This window comes from Carassius auratus, chromosome 37 (genome assembly GCF_003368295.1).
Source record: "Carassius auratus strain Wakin chromosome 37, ASM336829v1, whole genome shotgun sequence".
Taxonomy (NCBI): Eukaryota; Metazoa; Chordata; class Actinopteri; order Cypriniformes; family Cyprinidae; genus Carassius; species Carassius auratus.
The window spans coordinates 3,736,234-3,749,411 of NC_039279.1; the positions used below are offsets into that span (position 1 = coordinate 3,736,234).

The window sequence follows — 13,178 nt, forward strand, 5'->3', positions numbered from 1 at the left end:
ATTCTGAAAAAAAAAAAAAATCTAAATTCGTAATTCTGTGAAAAAAGTCAGAATTCATGATTTCATACATAACATCTCACAATTCTGACCCCCCACCCCCAGCCAAGAGTTAAATTTCAGAGTTAAATTCCTGCAATTTAAAAAACTTTTTTTTTATTTTCTTTATTTCCTGTGGCATAAACGGGCTTCCATAGAAAACACCCTTCCCATTTAATCATCTCGTCTGAATCTATATGTGTCAGGAGGAAAGCACTGGTTTAAAGGCAGTACTAGAATGAGATTCATTCAGTAGTTCACAAACAACCACTTGCTGTCTTTACGCCATCGATGCTACGCTAAAGCAGAATGGATTCTGGGTGACTCTGATAAAAGAGCATGCTACATTATGAGCGAGTCTGACCACAGGAGAGGCAGATTATATAGTGAATATGAATTCATGGAAAGCTATAGTGAGTTGCTGCATTGCCTATATTGGGTTAGCAGTGTGTATGGATTTATTGCGATTAATATTTGCATGATTCAGGTAATATAAAACTGGAAGCCATAGGAGATGGAGCTGCTGTTGTTGGATCCCCTGGTGGACCAGGTTCATGAGAGGGATGAGATATTGGAACGGCCTCCAGGTGGCGCTACGATCTTCTGTGATGTACGCCTGGGGATGTGGTCATCCATTTGAGTGCCTTTGAGTAAAAAAATAAATAAATAAATCTTTAGTTTGGAATCACAGAGCTCAGTGAAATGAAAGCACGTCTGCAGGAGCTCCAAATGACATCTACCTGATTTAGGTCACAGAGAAAGAGACTCACAGATTACACATAGCACGACTTTTCAGCACCATTGTTCTGGATGTACTTTACTCATTCTGTTTCTCCATAAAGATATATATATATATATATATATATATATATATATATATATATATATATATATATATATATATATATATAACCAAAACAACAAGATCAAACATCAAATGTCTTTTATAATTTGTGTGGATGATGTAATTAAATAAAAAAAAAAATGATTGTACAATATAAAACGACTATGTTATATATTACAGTATAACATTTTAAGTGCATTGGCCATTTAAAGCTTTCAAAGTGTTTTGCATTTTTAAGGACACTTACACTTAACACTTACCCTAAACTGTATATACTGCATGTAGACTCTATTAAACAGTGCAGTAAAAATTAAATAAATGCATAATATTATTATTAAAATATACAAATGGAAACAAATGGTATATTTAGTTCTAAGACCCTACTGTTTTATACAACAACAAATAGATCAAAATCAAAGGTGCTTACCAGATAAAGTGAAGCCGGATTGGTGCAGATTTCTAGCTGGTCCCAGTGGGGTCTTTCCAGGACATGAGGGCCCTCTAGTGGTGGGAGTGGCTGGCACAGATTTGGTCATACTGATGACATCATGAACGGGGCCATCATAGTTTCCTCTAGGAACACCACGAGCATCAGCCATCTGCAATAAAAATATTATTATAATAAAATAAAATAAAAATTTATGTCTTGAGTCTTTTTAAACTTGAAAAGTCTGTGAGAGATTTCCATCAGTTATTTAACTACTGTGCTGAGTAAGTCAACAGTCATAAGCACAAGACATTCTTACCCTGCCACGGGCCTTGATTCTCTTGTAGACAAAGTCAGGATAGGCTTTTCTGGGAATGAAGCGGCCTGAACCCTCTGTCACATTGAGATTCCCGTCCTCTAGAACGATCCTGCCCTGACTGATGACCACCACCGGGAAACCTCGGCACTCCATTCCCTCAAAGATATTCATCTCCACTGTCTGCGGCGACACACAGATCAGAATCAGTGTTTTACTTTGCACATCCACAAAATTCCAAAGGAATATTACAAGGACTCAACAGAAGTCTGCTGAGTTTAGACAGAATCCAGTTGTAGAAACCAACAGGTATTCACAGTGATGTGGGATAAATAAAATAACCATTGTTAATAGGCTCTCTCTTTTTGAAATCCTCATACCAGATTGTGAGATTTGGCAGAAAAGGTTTTTGTCTCCTTGGTGTTCCAGACGACTATATCAGCATCCGATCCTACAGCGATTCGGCCTTTCCGAGGATACAGGTTGAAGATTTTTGCAGCATTTGTGCTTGTCACTGCAACAAAATCATTCTCGTCCATTTTACCGGTTGCCTATGTGATAAAAACAAATGGGAGTTGCAAGCATATGCACAGAAGTTCTGTCTTTTGCTGTTCATGTTTGAACTCTGACATGGGAATTCACGACATAATGGCTAATAGAGGATCCACATTTCACAAAGAATGCAAACATACAGCTGTGTGTTTTGCAGTTTTTAAGTATATAAAGTTTTAAATGCATTATTTTTTATTTAGTTGAGAAAGAGAGACCTACCACAGCCTTGTCCCAGACGATGCTCATCCGCTCCTCGATGCCGTTGGTCCCCTCCGGAATGAGGGTGAAGTTGTCCTTTCCAACAGCTTTCTGTGCCGTGGTGAAGGTGCAGTGAGCGCTGGCCGTCACCTGAAGATCTCCACTGAAACAGTTCATGACGGTCAGTAAGATAATTTCCATTAAGGCCAATGCAATTGAACAAGAGCAGTGCAAATGAATGTAGGGCTGCAAACTAGCAGAGGCGGTGAACATTTAAGTGAAAAGCTCCACTGATTTTAGCTGCTCACCAGGACAGCAGTGAGCTGAGGTAATCTGGAGTGCTTGTGTCGGGGCTCAGAGGAGGAGACATGACAAATGCAGCAGCTTTTTCCCAGTTTTTGCTCCAGTAGTGTGAGCCGTCCGTGCCCAGGCTGGCTGCGATTGGCTCTCCATAGATGACCATGCCTGAAAATTAATCCATGCACATGACACAAACATTTGAATCTTTGCGTTTCTGTTACAGTATTATTGAGCTCTATCTACTCTCGTACCCTTTTTCCTGGCCTTGGCGATGACATCAGCAGCTGGTTTGCTCATCACCTTTGTGATGTAGAGAGGGCAGTTGGCCTGTTTAGCAATGGTGATGGCTCGATACACAGCCTCAGTCTCCACCTGAAGAAGAACAGCAGAAGTGATGCTGATGTTCACCAGTGGACGAACAGATCAATCCCTTAAGACTAACCTCCTCCGGGTGGCTCAGGACGTGTCCTTCTGGGCCAGTGATTCCCAGATCCAAAAGGTTCTTCTGTTCCTGAGGTTACAAACAAACACATGCATTTATGTATGGAGAAAGGAAAGAAACAAAGGTATATTTTGGAAAGGAAAACAGAGGAAGGGATATTTTTGAAAATAATGTAGTTAAAATGAAATAACAGTTGAAGTAATGTAGATTAATGGTGATAAAACATGGTTACCTCCTCAATGATGTCACCGTTTTCAGCATGAACCTGTGCGATGGCACCCAGTTCCCTCATGGCACTAAACATCTCATAGATCTACAGACACAGAGAGAATTAGTTCTTGGAAACAGGATCTAGAAACCCACCTACATTGCTAAATGTTCAAAAGTTTGGGGTCAGTAAGATTTTTTTAATCAATTTAATATTTTCATTCCGCAAGGATGCGTTAGATTGTTCAAAAGTCACAGTAAAAACATTTGTACTTTCACAAAAGGAATTCTGTTTTAAATTATTATTATTATTATTTTTTATTTTTTTTACTTTATATTCATCCAAGAATCCTGAAAAATTTTTTTTATCAGGTTTCCACAAAAATATTAAGCAGCTGTTTTCAGCATAATCATTAACATAAATAATCAGAAATATTTCTTGAGCAGCAAATCAGCATATAACAATGATTTCTGAAATCATGTGACACTGGAGACTGGAGTAATGATGCTAAACAAAATTAAGCAAATAAGTGCAGCCTTGGTGAGCAATAAAAAAAATAAATTCAGACCTCATACTTTTAAACTGTAGTGTAAACATGGTCATCTTAATTTTTTATTATATTATATATAAACCTGTGTATCAGAGCTCTGATACTTGTCCTTATAAGCCATGAAGATCAGGAAGGAGTTCACCCCTAAAACAAGAAACAGAACTGTTTTTATATCATGTCATTTCTCTTTTTGGAGTTGAATGCAGAATGTGTTTTTATTTGGTTAAAAAGAAACCTAATAAAACCTAATAACGCAGAAAGCAAAAATATCAAAGTCACACCTGAAATCTCACATCACCTTTATCTTTAACCAGATGCTCCAGCTCCTCAAACAGCCCATCATGCCAGCGAGTGATGTCAATGTGCAGAGAGTAGTCACAGCACGACCTATTGTCCGCCGTATCCCTCCACTGGTCATACGCTGCCAGTAAACTAGTTCCCGCTTCAGGCACAACATGGTCAACTACAAGATAAGCAGAGCATGATGATGAAAAATGCACTTCATCTTCATTTTGCATCTGAAGTAGATTTAAGAATGTTTAGATATTTACAGCAAATTGTGGTAAAAATGCTGGATCCCTTTTCTGCATCACATTTGCAGTTTACACAATAAAGCAATTGATTTCTGTCTACAGATAAAAAAAAACATGCACACATTTGATTTAACATTAAAATATACAGCACTTGTTTTCAGATACATAAAGTATTGTGTTTACAGTGTCATTTAGATGCTATGTTTAATGTCATTATTATTCTCGTTTATGGGCCTGTAGCATTAAAGCAATGTCCCATAAACATATTATGGGGAAAATGTTTAGTGTTCATTTGTTATCTACCCAAACACAGATTATTTGTTTAAAACTTCACCATAAAGGCAAGATTTGTTTTGTGTTTCACTGCAACTTTAAATAATGCATTTAAACACAATGATTTCTGTGTCCTAAATGACTTCATAGCAGTTCAGTGGCTTATCTGAGGAAAGTTGAGCAGAAGAGAAGAGAACAGACAGTGACAGCGCTGTGACCCCAATTCAGCTGATTTTATCAGACCTAACAAGCTCTTACAGCACACACACACTTAAGCATAGACCCTCCTTTCTGTTTCACTAGAGAGTTTAATGATCTGATAACTACTGTAAGTTTTCTGCTCTCTTCTCCTCTGTCCTTATAAGATGTCGATGTAATGACATACTGATCATGGTGGTTCCTCCCGCTAGAGCAGCTCTGGTGCCATGATAGAAGTCATCTGCCGGGGTCATGCCCTGGTGAGGGGCCTGTAGACAGGTGTTCACATCGATGCCTCCCGGGATCACTATGTGCCCATAGGCATCCACTGTCTTCACGCCGGTGGGAACAATGAGGTTCTCACCAATCTGCCTGTATGCCAGAATAATAAAACAATATAAATTATCGCTTTGGATAAAAGAATCTGCTAAATTAAATGTAAAATTTATATAACATAATCAGGGTTGCCAAGTCTTGAGCTACTTTTAAACTGATGCTGTAGGTAATTTTTTTCCCCCAGGTGTTAATGGTTTGACATTATTGCATAAATTATATTTGACTGGAATGCATTTATTATATTTTACCAATGATAAACCTGAGGGAAGCCTTAATGAAAATAGTCTGTGCTTTTGATTACTACTGTATCCTCATTTCCATGTTGAAATTGTTAATAACACATAAATGTAATTGTAAAATATGTATTTTATGTATGTAATTATTTGAGTTTGATTATTAGGCTAAGGTCATTATACAGACATGGCAACACTGAATATAACATGATCTGATGTAAAAATAAATTAAAATAAGATAATTTTTAACATGAAGATTAGAATGTTTTCACATGTTTGAATGGCTAATGCAGATTTTTTTAAATAATGAAATCTTACTTAATGGTTCCATCTTCCATGTAAATGTCAGCATAAAATGACTGGTCATCATTTACGATTTTCCCACCCTTAATAATAAGTTTATCACTCTGTGGAGAAAAAAGAAGAAGACATTCAATATGATGTTAGTGCAGCGTGTTATTTTTAAAAGTTGTAAGTGATGCAACTTTAAAGTGATCATTCAATTACAAATGAATATACTTTTATCATTTCTCATTAAATTTGCATATTGCATATATATATATATATATATATATATATATATATATATATATATATTTTAACACAGGTTTGGCGTCGCTGACACCAAGAAGTTGAGATATTCAGTGTTAAGATACCCAAAAGATTATATTTAAATAAAATGCTGTAAATTTCACTGAAACCAGCTGACCCAGCTCCAAAGAGCTTTGGATGTAGATATACAGTCATTTCAAAGTACAGAGAGAAAGAGCTGTATAATGCATGCAAATCCTCCTATGCAATATGCACCGTTCTTTAAGAAGCTAATCAGAGAGATTATATCATTCAAAAACCAGACATTAAAAAATCCAGACAGAGAATACAAAAGAAAGATAACAGGCAACTCCATTCATCTGTAACAACACTTTTCTATTTACTTTATTATTCATGCACGGCTGTTGTTTTGCATCAATGCATAGTGACTGACAGTTTTCACTGTCCTTTTTTGCACCATTTCTGATGAGTCTAAATCACAGTCCCAGTTACAGGAGACCAATGCCCGTTCAGTTACCCCTGGCATGGATCTATGCCAGGCAACTGGGCTTGTTAGGTCACCCAGGCATGAGACGTCATTCACAGTGCTGTTAGACAGTGCCAACCTCAACTTTTGGCACAAAGTCCAAACAGATATGGTTAAATAAAGAAAGAAATTAAATAAACATCCCTATAATTTTGCTAAAGGGTATTTCACCACATTCTCACTGTGCTGGGGTGGTGTGCATCCCACAGAGCTTCACTTTAATGCAATGTGACACTTCCACAGGCGGCCCATTGTTGGCACGACCAAAATCCCTTCCTAGCATGTCCAATTCTGGGCCAAAAGGGGGCTTGAGGAGAGACGAGACAGACAGCGAGGTGTCTGGGATGCAGCATGTAACACCAGAATGATCCACCTTATAGTACTGAATATCCAGAGCCTTTGGTAATGAATTATAAGAGTATATTGTTTTTTTTTTTTTTTTTTTATGCAGATGTTTCCAAATCAATGTAATGCGGAGTATGTGTGTTTCTGTGCTCTGAATGTGGGTCAGACAGGAACTCTAGTGATCAAGCTGCAATGCCAGATTGTGCGGAAGGGAATTGGATCCAATTTGGCCATGTTACTATCACTCTTTCCTGAGGTGTCTCTCTCCTGCAGTCCACATGGATCCTCACTTTTTAACCCTTTTACTTTCTTTGGGTCATGGTTATTGGTAAAGCATATAACACACCACATAAATTTTGTTACTGGAACCTCACATGATCCTGAACATACAAGTAATACATTTTGCTTTAAATATAAAATTGTTTTTTTTTTTAAAAAGAACTATAAAATGTACACCATATTGACTGCTGCAAATGGTAAAAAAAAAAGTGTTTAAACACTTGAAAAGATAAGAACGTAAACATGATGTTAATTGTCTTTAACGTACCTCATATTTTAGGACAATACATGCAATTTTACTGTAAAATAATAAAAATAGTTTAAAAGTCATTTTAATCTAAAATAATATTATATAAATATCACATTAGCACAAAATATTTTATTACCTTACTCAAAATATTATGTGTAACTAACTATGCATGAAGTGATTGGCAATTTTTTTCCTTCCATATTCAAATAAAGGTTTAAAAATAAAAATGTTAATTTCCACATTCAAATAAATATTTTGAAATGCTGGCTAAGAGTCACTAATAAAACAAGTATATGTTCAGCTAATTGTCAGACTATACATATATGCTTCTTGCAAACAATTAATGAATATGCATATAAACAGCCTTTTAATTAACAAAGTGGAATAATCATGGCTGATAGTGAGACTTGCGGACGCAAAAGAAAACCAACTTCTACAACAGTCTTTAGCCTCCCGATTAAGGCAATATAAATTTTTAAAAGCTCAAATCGTCAAACGTTTCTAAAATGTCTACATTCCAAAACAGATTGCCAGCATCAGTCATTTTAGGATAGGTCTTAGTGACTTAGGAGTCCTCTCTACTTCTAATGTTTCACAGATTTAGGAGCTTGCTTTAGTGCTGAAATGCTTTGTGAAATACTGAGTCCTAAATTTAAGACTGACACACCCATTTATTTTTTTATGACTTTCTCCTAAATTGTTGAGTTATGAGCGACTTTTAGCCTTTAAAATGTTTTGTAAATATGGGCCCAGGACTTTTACTATACTTTTAGCATGGATGCCATGTGACTTCAAGGGGGTGATTCCACAGAAAGGGGCAGGGCACTCGTCAATCAAGAAGCTCTCCTGGGAATTGCATGACAGGGTCAGTGACATAGGATTCTGATGCTAAGGACATAAATCTGTCATAAGACAATGTACCTAACTGTTGTCAAATTATGTTTGTGATCTATTCAAGCAACCTAATATGTATTAAAGTATTGAAAAGTTTTTTTTTTTTTTTTCTGTTCCACAGCATCAAATATGATTGAGAATGTGGGACAGCATGCTCTGGGTAATCTGTGACAGTCTTCAAATGGGGGAAATATGCATTTAGGGACTTTATAAGTGTATTGACAATGGCTAATATATGACAATGAGAAATGGGTGTTAATGTGGATTACTGGAGGTTATAACATTAGCATAAGTTCATAGTAGCTGCTAAACCAGCTAGCTACAGAGATGGAATCTGGGAAACACACACACATATACATATAGATAGATAGATAGATAGATAGATAGATAATGTTGGCATAAAATGATATATAGCCTGTGAAGTATGCCTTTAAATTAAATCAGAATCCCACCCCATAATGTTTGTCAAGGGACCGTGCTCATGGGCAGGGCCCCCAGACAGACGTCTAGGCCGGAGAAGAGATTTCAACGCTCGCGACCTGCTGGAATTCTGACATTATGCGCAAAATGTGCGTAAATGGTGCAACGACTGTATTATAAAGACAAAATGTGTTTTTCATATTCATTAAGATGTCAGACCGGCCGGTATAGAAAAAAGCCGACATGACTGAATGAAAGACACAATGGACACGAGAAACCGGGAACAAACCGCCGGTCCCGTCGCCATGGCAAACTAAACGCACAGTATCACAAAAGCAGCATTTTTATCACCGCTTGTCACATCATTGCATGCATTTGTGCAGCTCTTAAATGTCCACCGGCTTTCTCAGCAGTGTTCGGAGGACAGCAGGTCGTTGCCGGCGGCGGAGGAAGATCACCCTTGACTGCACAATAAAACCATCCTCCTCGTCCTCAACATCACTATGTGTCCGTTAATGCAGCTAGCAGACATTCACCGGTGGCTTCGGGTTTTAATCTCTGACATTTCTTACCGTCACGCGAGGGTTGTTCTTCTTGCCTTGGAAAGACATTGCACCGGTCAGGCAGCAGCTTGGATTTCCGAGAACGCGAGCCGAGATGTTGGTAATGATGAATGATGATGATGATGATCGGATCTGCGCTCACGTCAGAATAAAAGCACAGCGACCGGCGCGTGGACTGGTGTCGGGATTCAGGGTGTTATTTTGAGACTACCGGGGTTCAATAGTCACTGTAGACAAAAGCCCCCCTGAGCCCCCACCCCCTGTCTGTGTCTGCTCACCATCTGCTGCTTTAGTATTCACACCCCATTCTGCACTCAGGGCGAGGAGGAACCAACAGAGGAACTCTAGGTCCAGTCTCTACACATATTTCTTATTAAAAATATATTTTGGACTTCCACAAATTAACTCATTTAATAACAAACTAAGTAATAAAGTATGCATTTTATTCTCTGGAAAGTCCAGTGCTATAAAATCATATATTTGTAATAATAATAATAATAATAATAATAATAATAATAATAATAATAATAATAATAATATAAAATATAAAAAAACATGAAGTTTGTAGGTGGGAAACGACAAGTTTAGAATTTTTAACTTTACCATAGTTACAATAAAGCTGATTTTTATTTATTTATTATTATTACGTTGTTGTTGTTGTTGTTGTTGTTGTTTTGTGCTACGTTTTACACGAATTTTATTTCAGAATTTTCACGTTTAAGTAAGTGTTATCTTCCGTTTCTTTGTAATTATTTGTGAAATTTACGAGCATTTCCTTTTCTATATTGATGCCCGATTTTTTATTGTAATGTAGAATACAAACTTCAAGCACGATTAGGTCACAAAAAAATAAAAATAAAAAAAAAACTTTTTAATTTCCATATTAATCATGCCCATTAATATCGATCCACTATATTAGGAAACATGTATTTAAATAAAATACAAAAGTAAAATATTCCAAATAACTGCTTTAGCTATTTTTGGATTTATCATATCAAATATAATTTTGAATGCAAGCCCAACTGGTTAAAATAACTATTTGCCTGCATCAAAGGGTTATTTTTATTTATTTTTTATTTTTTGAAATAATATTGTGCATATAGGCTACAAACACTCACATATACATACAGGTATATACATTAGCTACTGTATATGTGCGTATCTAATTAAAATGTCTCCTGTGATCTTTTTATGACAAATTACACGTTTTTTTTTTCTTTTGTTTTTTCTTTATAAAGTTGACAAACACGATGTAAAACGGAATTAAATAGCTAAAAAGTTAGTATAATTTAAACTAGTGAGCGGTTATGATATACACACACAGGGATAGTTGAAAGAGGACTGATTACCTCTCGTCGCCCGTTATGCGCGTGACCGGGTCCTGTGGGGTAAACGAGGGTCTGACCCTGTGAACTGCAGGACGGTGTGTGCTGCGTTCGGCTTGGAGCCGTTTGACTCACGCTGCTGAAACCACTCATGCTCGACGTTTCGCTGAAATAGTCCCTCTGATCGTCCACTCGTCCCCGAGGGTTTCTCCTGGCAGAACTGGGGCTGTACGACTCAAAATTCAAGGTTTTATTCTCAAAAGCTCCTTCGATGTTGCAGAACATTCCTCCGAACTTCACCCGGGGTTTAGGGCTGTCGGTACCCAATTTGGACAGCAGGGAACCCTGGTCATCATCCTGGGGAAGGAGTCTTCTCTCAGCCATGGCTCACAGGAGGAATCTTTGGGCTGGTATTCCAGAGACACACTTCCACTGAGAGAGACAGGTGCAGTTATAGGAGCTGTCCAGAGAGGCGTGGTGCTGAAATCCTCCACTCACTGGATTAGGAAAGACATGAGCTCCATCGAGATTAAGGTAAATCGATTGTTTTACAAAGGGGCATCAGAGAGAGTCAATCAGAGAGAATCTATATAAAGTATTTTTTTCTTTTTTTAAATCTGACTCTTTAGATAATCTAATTCAGAAAAGAGTAAGTGTGAGAAGGGAATAATATGTTACAATATTCCTTTACTTAAGTTGGTTTGAAAGTCAAGAGTCAACAAGTTTAATCTATCTATCTATCTATCTATCTATCTATCTATCTATATATCCATCTATCAATCTCTCTTCTGTATAACAAATCTTTTAATATGTTGATTTTATAATTTTTACAAATATAAATTAATGAGGTCAAGAAAACTGTGTATAGTGATATAAAATATAAATGTATATTATATATATAAAAAAAAAAAAATGCTGTCCTAAATTTACATATCTTGACATACTGAACTTGCATTTTCATATAGATTTCAGAGCACTCTTTATTTATTCTGTGCTCTATGAAAATCATATACAAAAGTAGAAGTCAGCACCATATATCACTTTAAGCAGTTAATGTGTATGACTTTCATACACCACCAATAATAATCATAATAGTAATAATGGTGCATAAATTACAAGAATTTCTAAATATTTTCTATTAACCCTTCATGCAATTGTATGTTTTAGTTAAATATATTTATATGACCGATTCACAGCTGGCATAATGCATATAGTAGGTGCAATTTAAAACTATTGTACTGACAAGCAATGCATTCAAAAATTAGCTAAAGGGTTGCATCAGGAAGACGTGTTGCAATTCATGTAAAACAGGCAGAGGCTAAACACACCAAATGCTTGCATATGTCGTTTACAGTGTGTCTGGTCTCATCTGTGCATGTGGAGATCTGGGAAAGTCCATCTGGAGGCTTGATGGTGTTCCCAAAGGAGAGGACTTCTGCCACATATGCCGAATGCCTCTGGGAGTGAATGCGTTAAAACATTTCACAACCAGAATGGATCATATAAAAGCACAATAGCTGAAGTCTAACAATAGCCTGAGGAAAGAGGGCCTGCATTTCATTTAATGAAACAGATACATGATTATTTTCCATTCATACCTGACCAGAGAGATGATCTCACCACTTCTTACATGTGTGGAATCTAAACAGATCTATAAAATATACCATCAATAACTGTGTAATGAAACTGTGAAAACAATAAAAGCAGTAACAGACACAATCAATCATAAATGTATAACCAATTTTAGCAGCATAGTGCCTGTGTGAATAAACTAAACATGTTGTTTATTTCCATATCAATTGCTCTTTTTAAATTCACATCATGTAGCAAAAATGAGTTTTCCTGCATGTTTTTATAGTTAAGCAGAGCCTTCAAAGGTCGTAAAAGATTATTAATTCCTTATTTCTAAAAAAAAAAAAAACCCACAAAGGACTCCTGGGTATCTATGAGCTGCAGCCCATATACCAGAGCCTTCCGCTTCCTGGGTTTCTCTTTGATTGTAAGGCTGTGGCATTTCTTAGTTGCAGATGTAACAGAGCGAGATGGAAGAAGCAGCCGGAGGCGGAAAACCTAGATTTTACTACTATCTCTTCTCCAGCTTCACTATCTCTCTTGTCCATGCCAGAGCTGAATTTTACCAGACAGGAAAGTATATGAGGTTAAAAACATAATGAAGTTCAATTAGTTTAGCTACTTAAAGAAAAAACAAAACATACTCAAGGTGTATGCAAGAGTTCACTATTGATTTAAAACCTTTTTAGTAACATCTTAATATGTACTGCACTAAAATATTTCTAAAGAAATTCTGCCAACTCAGGCTTTCCAATACAGTGTTGGAAATGTATCAAAACAACCTTTTTATACTGATCTGTAGCGCCCTCTATTGACTGAACTGCTGCTTACATTACACAAATAATGTACAAATAGATAAACTGAATTTGCATTCATAAATAAAACCTATTTAAGATCTACATATATTATTTTCAGTATATATGAATTGTTTATATTTATTATTAATACTATTATTAAATATATACTATTATTATTATATTTATATTATAACATTTAATATAAATAT

General features: G+C 36.4%; 1 protein-coding gene across 2 annotated transcripts; it reads right to left on the bottom strand.

The window, feature by feature from the left end:
- Positions 1 to 53: 53 nt before the first annotated feature.
- LOC113055917 (dihydropyrimidinase-related protein 2-like) lies at positions 54 to 11,013 on the bottom strand. 2 transcript variants are annotated; one of them, XM_026222301.1, is made up of 14 exons: positions 10,625 to 11,013; positions 5,765 to 5,853; positions 5,065 to 5,249; positions 4,172 to 4,336; positions 3,956 to 4,017; positions 3,348 to 3,428; positions 3,116 to 3,184; positions 2,925 to 3,045; positions 2,682 to 2,838; positions 2,395 to 2,536; positions 2,004 to 2,174; positions 1,627 to 1,806; positions 1,308 to 1,479; positions 54 to 680 (listed from the first exon to the last, which is right to left on the bottom strand). In XM_026222301.1, exons 1-14 carry the CDS (start codon positions 10,982 to 10,984, stop codon positions 589 to 591), a joined length of 2,046 nt encoding a protein of 681 aa, XP_026078086.1. In that variant the 5' UTR covers positions 10,985 to 11,013; the 3' UTR covers positions 54 to 588. The 2 variants fall into 2 exon arrangements, with proteins under 2 accessions (XP_026078086.1, XP_026078087.1); XM_026222302.1 differs by lacking the exon at positions 10,625 to 11,013 and adding an exon at positions 9,285 to 9,601 and having other exon boundaries at positions 60 to 680.
- Positions 11,014 to 13,178: the final 2,165 nt, after the last annotated feature.

Bases quoted from the DNA above. Each gene is read 5' to 3' on its own strand.
- LOC113055917 (XM_026222301.1), bottom strand. From the start codon at position 10,984: ATGGCTGAGAGAAGACTCCTTCCCCAGGATGATGACCAGGGTTCCCTG. The intron at 4,018-4,171 runs GTGATGTGAGAT...TTCTTGTTTTAG, and splicing joins GCATCTGGTTAAAGATAAAG to GGGTGAACTCCTTCCTGATC. The intron at 3,185-3,347 runs GTAACCATGTTT...TTGTAACCTCAG, and splicing joins ACGGTGACATCATTGAGGAG to GAACAGAAGAACCTTTTGGA.